Genomic DNA, 15,041 nt, shown 5'->3' on the forward strand with positions numbered 1-15,041 from the left:
TCTGTGTTTACATCTTTATTATCTGCTCCTCCGCCCCAAGGATTCCTGGGCCCCAAATAGCCAGCACTGAGGCCCAATCGTCGGAAGCCCTGGCCAGGTGCTAGGTGGAGGGGACACCCACCCTGCAAGCCTGCAGCCAGCTGGTCCAGCGGCATTCCTGCCCTGCTGGCAGAGGCAGCAGTGGTGGCAAAGAAGACAAGGCTCCGGGAGGCAGGCTCACCAGCCCTGGATCAGGGGAGTCAGCAGCAGCAAGAACAGAGCAGCGGCTCCAGGGGAGCCTGAGGCCCCTGCCAAGTCTGGGGGGCACAGGTCACTGCCCTCGGGGAGCCAGTAGGGTAAGCCACTAGGGGGCAGGAAGTGGGCCTCCCCCACAGTCTGGGAGATCCAGGCCTCTTCTGGGCCAATGGCTGCGAACAGCTCCCGGCTCCCTCGGACAGCCAGGCCCATGAGGACCCAGGAGCCTCCCTCGGTCTGGCACAGGAGGGGCGGTGCCGAGGTCACCTGTGGAGTTGGAGCCAAGAGGAATGGTGGCACCCTTCCTCCTGGTCCCCTGCACTGTGGAGGCAGCCTGGGCCCAGCCAAGAAGCACTGCGTCTTCCCACCTGGAGCCCAGTGCCCAGGAATTCCAGCCCCGGTGTCTGTCTCAAGGGTCCACCTGCCCGGCACAGCTTCAGCCCACCCAGGCCCAGGAAACCCACACGCAGGTGCCCTACCTCACACCTGTCATCTTGGCCCTCTGCGTAGAGGACACAGAATGTCCCAGGGGGCAGGATGCCCTGATACAGGCAGTGACAGAGTCGTGGCGTCAAGATGGAGACGGGAGCAGCCACAGGGACTGGAGGGAGGGAAAAGGGTTGCCCAGGGCTCTGGCTTCCAGGTCCCCTTCATGCCCAGGATTCAGGGCTCTCACCTCGGTCTCGAGGGTCTTTCCAGCCCAACACCCAGCAGCTGGCCCCCGGGGGGACACCTCCTGGGTGGAGGCAGATGGGGAGCGTGGATGGCGAGGGCTGCACTCGGGAGCTGAGCTCCAGGAGGGTCAGGGGGGGCCCTAGTCCCAAGTGCCGGGGCAGGCGGATGCTGGTGACCAACCGAGACACCTGGTGGCCCTGTGGGACAGGGCTGGCCCCCACCCTGCCCAAGTAGACTTCAACATAAGGCACTGTTGTAGAGCCTGGCCTGCAGAAACAAGGACCCGTGTCACCTCCTGCTCCTCTTGTTGCAGGGTAAAGGGTAACCTGGAGCTCTAGGGGTCACACCACCAACTCCTTCATTGTTCCTCCTTCCAAATCTTCCTGTCTTGAAACACCTCAAACAAAAAACCCCAAATCAAACCAACAGGAGCGTCTCACTGCAGCCTTCTCAAGCTGCAGGAGGCTCAAGGGAGAGCGTCCCTCCACTACAAGAGTCCTGACCAGCTCCCAGCCAGGAGAGGAGACCCACCTGAGGACACAGTGGGTGGCTGCCAGGACCCAGCCAGGGGCCACAAGGATCCCAGTGCAGACTCGCTCGCCAGCCACGTGCACCTCTGCCAGCCAGGGCCACAGCACCCCAGCTGGAGCAGACTCTGGCCGTAGGCCGCAGGCTAGGACAGGAGGCAGCTACCTCAGCAGGGGCCCCTCGGGGGATCTCTGCAGCTCCTAACCCAGGGACCCTTGCTCACCACCATGCTCTGTGTGTGGGGGACAAGTCTGAGGCTCAGTGACCTCGCCCTCAGGGCCCCAATCCCAGGCCAGCTGGTCTTCCAGGTAGGCTCCCCGCGTCACATGGCTGATCCACGGGCCGTGGGTCTGCAGTGGGGTGAAGGCTCGAGGGCGGAGACAGCCACCAGAGATGCCGCTGATTCCAGCCAGGAACCAGGTCCCCTTCTCCCGGCACACCAGGCTCCAGCTGGAGTCGTTCTATGGTACAAGCATGTGCAAGTGTGTCATTGGCTTGCGCCTGACCTTTCTTGGACTTCAGGTATTTTGTATGCAGACATTACACCCCACAGGTCACTTAGGCCCCACCTTACGATTCCCCTTAGAGCTGCTTAGGCCCCCGGGGCCAGGCTCCGCGGCAGCCCGGCCCGCCCCCGGGCCCGACTCAGGCCCCGCCCCCAGCCCCCTTCTCACCCAGCAGTGGCCCGCCTCCTCCTCTTCCTGGTAGGCGGGGCAGAGCGCTCGCGGCGGGTCTCCGGCCGGCGGTACTGGCGCCCCCTGGCGGCCATAGAGGCAGTGACACCACCAGCCACCCAAAAGCTCCGCTTCCAGCTGCGCTCCAGGGCCAGGCGCGGGTTCTGGGAGGGAAAAAGCCGCGAGTCCGAGCCGCGATCCCGTGGGACCCCGCCCCAGCCCGCGCCGCGCCAGGACCCCGCGCACCCCCGCGGCCCCAGCGAGCCAGGCGGCAGCGGCTCCCGGGCAGGAAGTAGTGTTCAGGATGGGCCAGGCACACAGGCCGCAGGGCCGAGCTCAGGTTCACGGGCGCGCGCAGCCGGAGCAGCGCCAGGTCCGCCGCGTGGTCGTGCGAAGCGTTTTCGTGCAGCACCAGGCGCGCCACCCTCTCCGCACGCGGCCGCGAGGGCAGCAGCACCCGCCAGGCGTCGAGGTCACTGGGCCGGCTGTCCCAGGTGCCCGAGCTGCGGGATGGGGAAGGAGGTTGGGGCGGGACCAGGTCTCCACAGTCGCTGGACACCTCGCGGGCCCGGACTGCCCCTAGGCAGGGCTTTACCCCACCCAATCAAACGTGTCCGCCGCCCCGCCCTCAGCCCCCCGCTGGAGCGAATTTGCACCATCCCCCACCAGCCCCCGCAGATTAGGACCCCCCTCTTCGCGGTGTCCAGGCAGGTTTCCCGCAGCACCTCCAGAGAGGGCTGGGTGAGATAGATTGTGTCTCAGGTAGACGAGGGCTGGGTGAAATGGAGGCAAGAATCTGCCTGTAGGGGCTGGGGGTGTAGCTCAGTGGTGTAGCGTCTGCCTGGCAAGCAAGAGGTCTTGAATTTGAATCCCCCTAACCCCCCAAAAGAATCTGCCTGAGACGTTCTCAGGGGTTCTCCCTCACTCCAGAAAGCAGCTGGCAGGTGTTAAGAGCCAGCTTTCCGACACCAGCGCCCCGTGGCAGGGTCTGAATCCTGGAACCGTCACCTGGGCTGCCCAGGGCCAGGCCCCCGGCCTCGGAGCCTTCCCGCACTCTGAGGGGCGAGAGATCAAGAGATGGGGTCAGGGGCCCGCGGAGCCCCTCTCTCCCAGGCCCATCTCGGCTCGCGTGCGTTCCTGGTGCGCTCACCTGGCGGGGCGATGGTACAGTTCTCCTCCCTGGGCTCCCGGGGCCCCGACTGGGGCTCCTGCGGCTGGCTGGGAAAGGCAGGGCCAGGCTCTGAGCCGGTCACCTGATCCCGAATCCAAGTCTCATAGGGGGCCACCGCAGTGAAGACCCCGGGACGGTTTCTTCGCCCACAGCCAAAGCCAAAGCTAGTGATTCCCGCCTGGAACCAGCGGCCACCTTCCTCACAGACCAGAGGTCCTCCGGAGTCACCCTGATGACAAATGACGTGTCGGGGGTGGTCAGTTCGAGGATCATCCACCGGCTTACGCTGGTTTCAGGGTAAAGGTTCTACCGTTCTTTCGAGACAGGGTCTCACTATGCAGTTCAGGCTGGACTTGAGCTCCCTTTGGAGCCCAGGCTAGTCTCAAACCCTGTGCCCTGCTGTTTCTGCCTCAGCTTCTCCAGTGCTGGGATTACAGGTGTGCGCCAGCAGGCCCAGCTATAAATGTGCTATTTATGACCTTTACTAGGCGATGCGGAAAATTATTTACTGTGAAGGATTAATTTATTTTTTCCAGTACTATTTATAGGCACTCTGTTATGGCCTGGTGTTTAGGTTTAAAATGTCCCTCCAGGAGCCGGGGAGATGACTCAGTAGAAGGGCCTGAGTTCAATCCCGGTTCTGCCAAAAAAAAAAACCCCAAAACAACAACAAAAAACACAGTGAGTCCGATCTAGTAGCGAGACCCTGAACACCCTGTAGACCCTTCCCTAAAAATACAAAAGGAAACCTCAATCCCCAGTTCTGAAAAAAAAAAAAAAAAAAAAGTCCCTCCAGTTCTCACATGTGTGGAAAAAGACTGACTCGTGGGGTGCTGTGCTCGTCGGAGACTCATTCATAGAGTTCATAGCCGAAGGTGATGTTAGGAAGTGAGCCCCGATTGGCTGCGGTCCCTGGGGGCGTGGCCTGGAAAGGCATGGCCTGGGCCAGCCCCTCCCTCGGCTCTGCTCCTGCCATCTGCAGTGCCCCTGTGCCCTGCTGTTTACCTAGGAACCAGCCAACCATGGGCTGAACGTGCCAAAATAACTCTTGTCCTTTAAGGTGGGGGCGTCAGCTACTTTGTCCCAGCCACAAAGACACAAAGAAAGGGACACAAAGAAAGCAGAAAGGGACAAAGACATCTGGGGTTTGGGATAGGAATAACAACAGCTGATACTTAGCACTTATTAAGGAACAGCTGCTGTTAATAACTATAGCAACGCTTCCTGAGGCATATAGCATTATCTTCTCCGTGTTCCAGATGAAAAAGCACAGGTAGTTTAGGTCAATCGGGTCAAAGTCGCGAAACTGGGGCTCTAGACTTCTCATTAGGCGGAGATTGAACTCAGACCTTTGTGCTTGGCAGGCAAGCACTTATTCAACTGAGCTATCTCTCCGGCCCCTAGCGCTCTCTTCTTGAGTCCCAGCTTCTATTTATTATTTATCTATCTATCTATTTATTTATCCGGCGAGGGGAGGTGTCTCACTATGTGGTTCAAGCTGACCCTGAACTCATGACACTCCTCCTACCTCAGGTTCCTGAGTGCTGGGATTACAGGTGTGCACCACTATCCCTAGCTCTCAGCTTCTCTTTAATATGTTCGTGTCAATCTCATCCACTTGCAATCTTTTTTTTATATTTTTATTTTTTATTTTTTTGTGGAACCAGGGATTGAACTCAGGCTCTTGTGCTTGCCAGGGAAGTGGAAGCGCTTATTCCACTGAGCCATCTCCTCGGCCCCTTGCAATCTTTTTTTAATATACCATTTTTGTGATCCTGGGGATTGGACCTACAACTTTTGCACTGAGCGGGCCTTAACCTTTAAGACCATTGTGCTACCATACTTGACTACTTGTTATTTTATCTTATTATCACCATTACTATTATTATTTTGTGGCATTTGGGATTTGCCAAGGGCTGTATGCATGATAGACATGTGTCATACCACTAAGTTCCAACCCCATCCCCAGTTCCACTGACAATCTTGCCCTCTTTTTGCAAATGAGGCCCAGAGAGATGTCTATCGAGTCATTAACTGCTTCCTGTGAGCTATGGGTCTGTCCTTGCCAGGGACTCACAGACAAGGGACCTCTCACCTGGCAGGTGTCCCTGCGTCCCTCTGGGTAGCCAGCGCACAGCATCCCTGGCAGGAGCTGGAATGTGAGGTTGAAGGGGCCGGGTCGGCTATAGAGACACTGACAGGCAGCCTCTCCCAGAAGCCGAAGCTCTACTTCCTGTAGCACCCAGGGGAGAGGCAGCGGGTCTGTTGGCAGAAGCAGACACCAGACACTGTGAGGCAGGTATGGGGCACCCGATCCCTTAGGTTGGTGCCTCCTAGACACAGCCATCACGGTACCCCAATGGGAAACTAGGGGGGAGATGAAAGAGAGGTATGATGATGTATTCTGGACAGCTAAGTAAGGCAGAAATAGTACGGGCAGTCAGATAGGGCTGGGCCCTCGGGACAGGCAGTGCGGGAGATGAGAACACATTGCAGCTGTGGCCGGGGGTGAATCTGCTGAAGACCAGGTCTCCAGATTAGATGGAAGCCAGGTGTGGTGGCGCACACCTGTAATCCCAGACCTTAGGAGGCTAAGGCAGGAGGACTGTTGTGAGTTTGAGACCAGTCTGGGCTACAAAATGAGCTCACGGTCAGCCTGAACTGCATAGGGAGAACTTGTCTCAAAAAGAAATAAAAAAAAATCAGATGGAATGACCAGGCGCATACATATCTCCCTGAGGGACAAGCAAATAAGTGAGATTATACTATAATTAGCATCACCTAGCCCAGTGAAGTCTAGATAGACATCAGCCACCCAGGTGGGTGACGCACCTCCACATCCATCCCTTCCCAAGAGTCCCTTTGGTCTCCCCTTGCTACATGACCTACTTCCCTATTGGATCAACATTAGCTAAGCGGCCACACTTGTAATCTTATGGGTTAAGCAGTTTGACCATCTTGTATCCACTTGGTGATTTTGCACTATAAAACATTCTCAGAAAAGTGTGATGACTGAGCCAGGCAAATAGCTCAGCGGATTAAAGCGCCTGCAAGCAGGCACAGGGGGCTGGGGTTCAATCCCTGGGCCTGCGGTGCCGGCCCCGCCCCCAGGGTGCACTGAGATGGCCATTGAGACTGGGTGTGGTGGCGCAGGCCTGTAATCCCAGCTCTTAGGAGGCTCTCAACAGGTGGATCACTGCGAGTCCAGTCTAGTAGTGAGACCCTGAACACCCTGAAGCCCCTTCCCTAAAATACAAAAAAGGAAAAAAAAGAAAGAGAAGAAAAGTGCTCCTCCTCTGTAACACTGCATTCTCAGCCTGTGCCTTTCAGAAACTAATCTCTCAATATTTTTCTACTTTTTTTTTTCCTTTTTGGTCTTTTTTTTTTTTAGACAAAGTTTCACTATACAATTCAGGCTGGCCTCCAACTCACGTGGGTGCTCCTGTCTCAGGCTCCAGTGCTGGGATGCCAGGTGCCTGCCACCATGCCAGGCCACTCTTCTATTTTCCTTAGAATTTTTTTTTTTTTTTTTCCCGAACCGGGGATTGAACTCAGGCCCTTGCGCTTGCCAGGCAAACACTTATTCTACTGCACCATCTCCCCGGCCTCTAGAATTCATTCTTTGATATGAACTTAGTGTATCTGATATCTAGCAGGGTGGGCATTTCATTTTTCCATACATTATTGGGGGAGGAAAAGATCGAAGTATGTTATGTGCATGTTCAAATCTGCCAAAAGGAAACCCATTAATCTCTGTAGCTAATTTGCCATAATAAAAAATAGTGGGCAGGGGCCACAGAGATAGCTCAGCAGTCTAAGTGCCTGACTAAGCAAGCGCATGGACCCGGGTTCAGTCCCCAGTACCACATGCCATGCTGACCCTGACCCGGGTACGCTGAGTCAGCCACCAAGATGGGACATGGGGGTGCACGCCCGTAATCCCAGCGCTGAGGAGGCTGAAACGGGAGGATCACTACAAGTCCAAGCTACATCATGAGTCCCTGTACTAAATACATAAAATAAATAAATAAATAATAATAGTGGTACCAAAGATGTATCCCCTTGGCCTACACAACCCCTCCTCCCTCTATCTGTCATCTACCGGCTTCCCCATCTCAGGACTCCATAAGTGACAGCGAGGGTGGCAGTCTGGTGCATTGGGCTGACAACTATGTGTGGGGACTGAAATGACTGATCTCTGAGCCCTGGCATGGAGTCATGGTGATCCAGAGAGGGCACCCTGTCCACAATAATGCCAGGTAGAGGACTAATAGCCTTGTACGGAGTCGCCAAGTGCCCATGGCCTTTGCTTGTTTACTTTTGGTTTTCTGGGACAGAGGTTTGCTTTGTAGTTGAGGCTGGCCCAGAACTCCCAGTGAGCCTCCTGCCTCAGGCCCTGTCTCCTGCCAGTGCTGGGAGGACAGGCAGTGCCAGCCTGCCTTCTATGACCCCTTTCAAGCCCCCAGCCAGCTCCCAAGCCAACTGTGCTCCAGCACGGCTTCCACAGCTGCCCTAGCTCCGGTGCTGTAGGCTTGTGGCTGCTGCCCCAGGATAATGTTTCTCCAGCCCAGCTCTGACCTTAACCAAGAATAGTAAGTGGATCCAGGAGCCGGGCGTGGTGGTGCACGCCTGGAGTCCCAGCACTTGGGAGGCTAAGGCAGGAGGATCGCTGTGAGTTCCAGGCCAGCCTGGGCTACAAAGTGAGCTCAGGATCAGCCTTAGCTGCATAGTGAGACCCTGAGAGGGCGGGTAATGGCTGAGCCAGTACTGGGGGCTCAACCAGGAAAGTTTGGAGCGTGTCCTGAGAACCCCTGGGGCTCTGTTCCTCAGTCCCACCTTCAGGCTCTCATGGTCTGGGCTCGGTGGCCGTGTCAGCCTCCATGGCCCTTGCCCCCTTCACTCAACCTGGCTTTTTGGCCCACCTCCCTGGCCCCAGGGTGGCCTCTGCCTCCCTGCACTTTGCTTCGGTACAAAATGTCCTCAGAAATCTGTTCTGCCAGCCCCTGCCAGGATGGCCTGGCCCAGTCCATGGGGCTCTCCCAGGTGGCCTCAGCTGCTTCCTTGTCACTCTCTGCCCCAACACCCCCTGCTGGGATCTTTCCCGCTGGGCCTCCCTGTCCTCACCTGGAAGTGTCTGATCACAGGGAAAGGGAAATGCTGGGGGCGGGCAGCAGAGAAGGGCAGCACTGGGTGTTGGAGAATGGAAAAGTGGTTTGTTTCGCCCCACACCTACGAAGAGTGCCTGCTTATTTATTGAGTTTACTGCTTGTCTACCTACTAGACTGTGAGCGCTGAAGACAGGGTTTTGCTTTTAATGTTCAGTGGTGTATCTCTGAGGCTTAACACATTGCCTGGCACATAAAAGTATCTTAAAAGGATGACAGAATGAAGAGGGGAAGCTGGAGAAGACAGGAGGAGAGGGACTGGACAGGATGGAGAGGAAGGGAGAGGGCAAAGGAGGCCAGGATGTTTGCTGAGTGCCTACTGTCTCTCAGGGGCTGTGCCTGAGTGTGGTGAACTGGGTTACTTACGGTCAAAATACCCACATTAAGTATGGTGATGCAAGGCACCATGCTACGAGCTGTGGGTGGATTTTTCTGATTTAACCTACTCAATGATCCATTATTATTATTATTATTATTATTATTATTATTATTATTATTATTATTATTGAGACAGGTTCTCATTATGTAGTGCAGGATGGCCTCGAACTCACGGCCATCCTCCTGCCTCAGCCTCCTGAGTGCTGAGACTAGCGGTGTGCACCACCATGTCCAGCTGACCCCGTTTTACAGAGGAGGAAATGTACTGGGTGAAATGCTTGATCTGAAACAGCCGAGCTAGGATGAGAACTCTAGCCGGATCTAAACACAGAAAAGAAAAAAGAGGAAAGGTGAGGCGGGAATAGGGGTGGGGGTGAGGGGTTAGGTTGTGTTAGAGAATCCCAAGAGAGGACAGATAAGATTAGGATAGGTGTGGAATTTTTCCAGCTAGCAGACACCTGCCTTTGTTTAAAGCTCGGACCTGCGAGGCGGCCCCGGACCCCGCCCTCCAGAACCACACCCTCGTTTCCGACGGCTCCGCCCTCCAGAGCCCCGCCCTCTAGAGCCCCTCTCCTCCCTCCCTACGGCCCCGCCCCTCCTATGGCCCCGCCCCTAGAGCACAGGCCGCCCCTCCTATGACCCCGCCCCTCAAGCCCCGCCCCTCTCCCTACGGCCCCGCCCCGTCCCCACTCACCCGCCTCCTGGACGTCTCCCCAGCCGGTGGCCCAACAAGCTGTGCCGTGTACGAAGCGGTGCCCGGCGCGCGGCAGGCAGACGGGTCGCACGGTGGGGCCCAGCCTGGCGGGCGAGGCCAGGCGCAGCAGGGCCAGGTCGGCGCCCAGTTCCACGTTGCTGTAGTTGTCCGGCACCAGGATGGCGGCCACTGCGCGGACGTGCGCGCCGTCCAAGGGCCCGTCCTGGGAGTGCACGCCCAGGAGCACCGACCATTCGGCTGCAGGCTCCAAGGTCCCGTTCCTGAGCCGAGGCCGGGATGCGCGGGGTTGGGCTGGACCAGTGAGGGCCGCCGACCCTCGGGGGCGGAGCCAGAGCCCAAGTGGGGTCCCGAGGAGCACAAGGGCAGAGAGCCTGGGGCACACCCGATTTGGAGGTGTGATAGGACGGTTGGGAGGAAAGAGCCAGACCCGGGGATGTGTGGCCTTTGCCCATCCGGAGCCGCTGGGCTCCAAACTGGCATTGAGGGGGGAGCCGGGGAGCCAAGCCTTGGGTTTGGCATTTGAAGGAGGGGGCTGCGCGGGGCAGGTACTCACGTCACAAAACAGTGAGCTGCAGAGAGGACCCAGGAAGGGGCGATGAGGGAGCCCCCGCAGACGTGGCCGTCGCCTTGGTGCAGGCTCACCTGCCACGGCCAGGCGCCAGGCCGCGAGTCTGTGCCCCCCACGATGCGGGCAGAGGGCTCAGGGCGCCCGCAGTCTGCAGCGGGGAGTCCTGGGGGTCAGAGCCTACCCCGGATTCCCCATTCACTAAGGCCCAGGTAACTCAGTGCCAGGCACAACCCTCCACCTGGCTCAGGGGTGAGGCCTGTCTGCATTGGTGGGCACTGCCACCTCCCCTTGGCCCTCCGAGCCTAACCTCATTTAGGGTCCAGGGCCGCCCAGGCCACTTTCTTACCCAGCTCTTCAGGGTCTTCTTGGGTGGGTCTGAGAACTGGGGGCCGGAGGGTAGAAAGAGGGAGACGCCCAGTGACTTCCAGCCTATGCACTTCCACTCTGCGCCTGCAGCTGCCTTCCCAACTCCCTTCCAGCCCCGCCAGCGCCCAGGTCGGACCTTAGCAGGTGACTTTCCCCAGTCCAGCCTTACCTGAGTCCCAGAAGGCTCCTGGGGTGGGACGGAAGGCTGGAAGACAGGGAGGCAGGAAGAGGCTGGGGAGAGCACCTGCTCTTGGAAGTTCCATCCTCCCTGAACCCCTCTGCTCAGCTCCATATCCCGGGGGACCCAAGCCTTCATACATGCTCCTCCTGCCACCTCCATCCCTCCTGCTGCCCCTGCTCTTCCTCCTCAGACACCCCTTTTTTCTCCCTCTCCTCACACCTCACTCCCTGCAGGGAACCCAGGAATCCCATGTGCTTGTGGCCATTTGTCCCCCGAGGTTACCGAGCATCACAAGTGGGAGGAACAGGTGCTGGGACATGGCAGGCTGGAGTCAAGGAAGCCACTGGGGTGGCCGAACGTTGGCTTCCACAGCTCTGTCACTGTCTCAGCTGCTTGTGACTCCTTTTGGTCCCAGGAGCCGCCCCACCCTCCCTGGCTGGAGCCCATCTCTGGGAATTTGAGAGGATCTGGGGCTGGAAGGGGGAACTAGGGAGCCCCAAGGCCCCACCCAAGCCCTGGGTGCATCTCACATCTCTGGAGGCCCTGGTATTGGGGGGGAGGGGTGCAAGGTCCAGGACAGCTACTAAGGTGGACAGCCATGGGCCGAGGCCAAGGAAGAGAAGGGCAGACGCTGGGAGCCATTCCATGGGCTTGGCAAAGCAGAGCTGGGGGCAGCAGGGACCTTCGGAGGAAGTAGGTGGTCCCTCCCTGGTGTGGCTCACCTGGGACTGCACCACCGCTTGGGGTGTGGCTGCCCCAGGGCTTGGCTTATTTCTTCTCACACAGCTCTGGTTACTGGAGTTGCTGGCCAGGTCCCGACTAGAGCTCTAGGGAATTCAATCCCATCCCAACAAAAGGATCACAGATTCTAGCATGCTGGGCAAAGAGAGGTGTTCTGGAGGGGGTGGCACAGGCTGGCAAGGCCAAAAAGACTCTTCCTTTCTCTGGGTGGGAGTGGGTACTCTCAGATGCTTTGTCACTTGCTCTTGTATGGCCCTGGGGAAGGCACCCAACCTGTCTGTGTGCTGTACAGCATTAGGAGCCCGTTTAAATTGGACTTTCGGTGTACACCTGTAATCCTAGCACTCAGGGATGCTGAGGCAGGAGGCTTGACAGGTTAAACCCATGGGGCTGGGGAGATAGCTCAGTAGAATAAGCGCTTGACTGGCAAGTGCAAGGGCCTGAGTTCAATCCCTGGTTCCACAAAGGAAAGAAAGAAAGAAAGAAAGAAAGAAAGAAAGAAAGAAAGAAAGAAAGTAAGTTTAAACCCAGTCTGGGCAATTTAGCAACTTACTGAGAACTTATCTCAAAAACAAATGTAAAAAAAAAGGATATAGCTCAGTATGCAGGCTCTGGGTTCAATCCTCTGTACAGGGAGAGAGAGAGAGAGAGAGAGAGAGAGAGAGAGAGAGAGAGAGAGAGAGAGAGAGACAGACACAGTCTACTTGGTAGATGGAGTTGAAGTCCCCTTCTGATCACATGATGGGTTATCCAGGTGGGTCCAGCCTGACCCCTGGAGCCCTAAAGGCAGAGCATGTGTCCTGATTTTGGTCAGATGGCAAAAGTAAAGACAAAGAGTTGGAGAGAAGGAGCAGCACCAGCTCTGACAGTGGAGGGTGGGGACAGGAGCGAAGGAACAAGAACGGCTTCTGGAAACTACAAAATGCCAACAGTGACTTTCCCTGGGCCTCCAGGCAGGACCAAAGTGGGAGGGCAAAAGAGCAGGTGGTGGGGTGGAAACCTCAAGGCCTTTGTAGCAGCATTAGCTCATTCTGGAGAGAGGGTCCCTTTTCCTTGTCCTCTCAAAGGTCCCCTCAGGGAGAACCTGACCCTATGGGCTCAAGTGATTGTTGGCATGCCAGGGTGTTCCACTACATCTGGGGTGGGTCCCTCCATTCACTACTGTTTTGTTTTGTTTTGTTTTGTTTTTTTGTTCCTCGAATGCCTTCAGGGCACTTTTGGCCAGCTGGAGAGTTGTGAGGTTCAAACTCCAGCAACCTGAGGCTGACAGCTTTGTGGAAGCAGCCACTTAAAGGACTGAGCTAGGGCCAGGCCCCCTTGTTGTTTTTGGAGAGTTGTGAGGTTCGAACTCCAGCAACCTGAGGCTGACAGCTTTGTGGAAGCAGCCACTTAAAGGACTGAGCTAGGGCCAGGCCCCCTTGTTGTTTTTGCAGAACCGAGGATTGAACTGAGGTCCTTGTGCTTGCCAGGGAGGTGCTTATTCCACTGAGCCATCTCCCCGGCCCCACCACTCACTACTGTTGCATTGGGAAGTAAGTTTTCCTCACTTGATGTTTTTTTTTTTTTTAATTATTTATTTATTACATTTATTTATTGTGTGTGTGTGTGGCCAGCTCAGCCCACCAGGGGGCGGGGCTGGCTGGCATGTGGTGCTGGGGGATCGAACCACAGTCCCTGTGCTTTGACAAGCTTGTTTCAAGTAGGTGCTTTAGACCACTGAGCCATCTCTCCAGCCCCTCCTCACTTGATGTTTAGGGTGTGCAGCTGAACCAGAGCAGAGCTTGTGCTGTGGCCCAAAAAGATTACTCTGGAGGGAAGAAATCAGGATGAAAAAGTTGGCGTGTGGAAATAACCTTTTTTGTGTGTGTGCTGGGGGAGGGATACTGGGGATTGAACCCAAGGCCTTCTTACTCTCTGCCTCATAGCCCTCCCTTTTTAAATTTTGAGCGAGGGTCTTACTAAATCAGTAGCTTGCCCAGAATGCATTTGAACTTGTGATCCTGCTGCCTCAGCCTCTCCTAGCTAGAATTATAGGCCTAGTTTACCATCAGGCTGTGCTGAGATAATAAGTTGTTTCATTTTGTTTTGTTTGCAGCAGGGCCTCGTGGTAATTCAGGCCAGCCTTGAACTCACTACGTAGCCCAGGCTGGCCTTGAAGTCGCGGTGCTCCTGAGCCTCTGGGTGGGTTGTAGGCACGAGCCACTGCGGCTGGCTTTGAGATGATTCCTGACCTCCTCCCCAGCCCGCAGATTTGCAGACTAGGGTTTGCTCGTCTGCATAGTCTAGTGGCTTCTCACAGCAGTGGATGTACCGCGGAGGAGCGGGGTTTCCTCTAGGGAGATGCTGAACTTTCTGGGGCGCACATGTACGTGCATGATCAGCAGAGCTGCCCTGGTGAGTCTAATAGTTCTGCCGCCCCCAGGAGCCCTTGCTTGAGAACTGCTGCTCCGGGCTTCCTAGCGGCCCATGCAGAGAGGCAGAGGCAGGCACACTGGGCCCCCAAGTCTGCTTTGCTGTCACTGGCTCACACCGTGTTGGCATCACCGCAGATGTGCAAGGACCAGTTCCTCACGTGGGTCCTCACAGAGAGGACACTCTGGTGGAATGCACTTTTCCTCAAGAACGTCATGATGGCAAAAGCAGCAAAGTTTCATGAGGTTGATTTTCATGGTTCTGCTTAACGACAGCCAGTGGAACCACGAGCAACCCACAGTCAGTAGAATAAATTTTTTAAAAATTTATTTATTTATTTATGTGTGTGTGTGTGTGTGTGTGTGTGTGTGGCCAGCACAGCCCACCAGGGGGCAGGGCTGGCTGGCATGTGGTGCTGGGGATTGAACTGCGGTCCCTGTGCTTTGCTAAGCTTGTTCTAAGTAGGTGTTTTAGACCACTGAGCCGTCTCACCAGCCCAGTAGAATAAACAAGGGGCGGCCTTGGCCTCAGAGAGGTGAACATACACAGTTCTCTGCTGGTTTGATTAGCAGAAGAGGAAATTATAGATCAGCCAGTGCTTGTGTTTTCTAATGTTTGTATAACAAATTACCTCCTGTCTCAAAAGAAAACAAATAAACAAGTCAGACCCTGGTCTCACTGGGCTATAATCCAGGCATTGGTGGGACTCTGGTCCTGCCTGGAGGCCGAGGGAGAGTCAGTGTTGGCTTTTTGCAATATCCAGAAGCTGCTGCTGTTCTTTGGCTCTGTCCCCTTTCTCCACTGCTGCTATTCTTTAACTCTTTGGCTTGGCATTTTTCCCTCTGACCAAAATCAGGAAACACGCTCCGCCTTTAGGTCTCCGGGGGTCAGCCTGGGCTCACCTGGATAACCCACTTGTCCCAGTCGACCTGCAGAGGCCCTGCCACATGAGGCCAAATATTCCCTGGTTCTGGGGTTTAGTGTATGAACACCTCTGGGGCCTCTGTGCTGCTTGTCACAGCCCGAAGTGGTCATGACTGTGTCTCTCGTCTTCCTGTGTGTCCTGAGGTTAAATTTGAGGAAATGTCCCATATTCAGACGGGGAAATCGAGGCTCCTGGCCATGGTGAAGGGACATGCCTTATTCTTTCGACCCACACAGTTTTGCTCAGCCTGGCATCATCCCTTTACCCTTTTGTGGCAAATTTCTACATCTCCCTGAGCACCAGGCTTC

General features: G+C 56.1%; 1 protein-coding gene across 1 annotated transcript; it reads right to left on the reverse strand.

Moving 5' to 3' along the window:
- On the reverse strand, positions 1-14,025 carry Prss36 (serine protease 36). Its single transcript, XM_023710165.1, has 14 exons — positions 13,941-14,025; positions 10,644-10,679; positions 10,094-10,256; positions 9,520-9,800; positions 5,378-5,544; positions 3,262-3,511; positions 3,037-3,166; positions 2,358-2,614; positions 2,112-2,275; positions 1,661-1,898; positions 1,441-1,582; positions 911-1,176; positions 714-835; positions 1-501 (listed from the first exon to the last, which is right to left on the reverse strand). Exons 1-14 carry the CDS (start codon positions 14,023-14,025, stop codon positions 217-219), a joined length of 2,586 nt encoding a protein of 861 aa, XP_023565933.1. The 3' UTR covers positions 1-216.
- Between the last annotated feature and the right edge of the window lie 1,016 nt (positions 14,026-15,041).

This window comes from Octodon degus, unplaced genomic scaffold (genome assembly GCF_000260255.1).
Source record: "Octodon degus isolate 3935 unplaced genomic scaffold, OctDeg1.0 scaffold00001, whole genome shotgun sequence".
Lineage (NCBI taxonomy): Eukaryota > Metazoa > Chordata > Mammalia > Rodentia > Octodontidae > Octodon > Octodon degus.

Bases quoted from the DNA above. Each gene is read 5' to 3' on its own strand.
- Prss36 (XM_023710165.1), bottom strand. From the start codon at position 14,025: ATGACGTTCTTGAGGAAAAGTGCATTCCACCAGAGTGTCCTCTCTGTG. The intron at 9,801-10,093 runs GTGAGTACCTGC...GCCTCGGCTCAG, and splicing joins GCAGCTCACTGTTTTGTGAC to GAACGGGACCTTGGAGCCTG. The intron at 1,899-2,111 runs GTGAGAAGGGGG...CTTGTACCATAG, and splicing joins AGGAGGCGGGCCACTGCTGG to AACGACTCCAGCTGGAGCCT.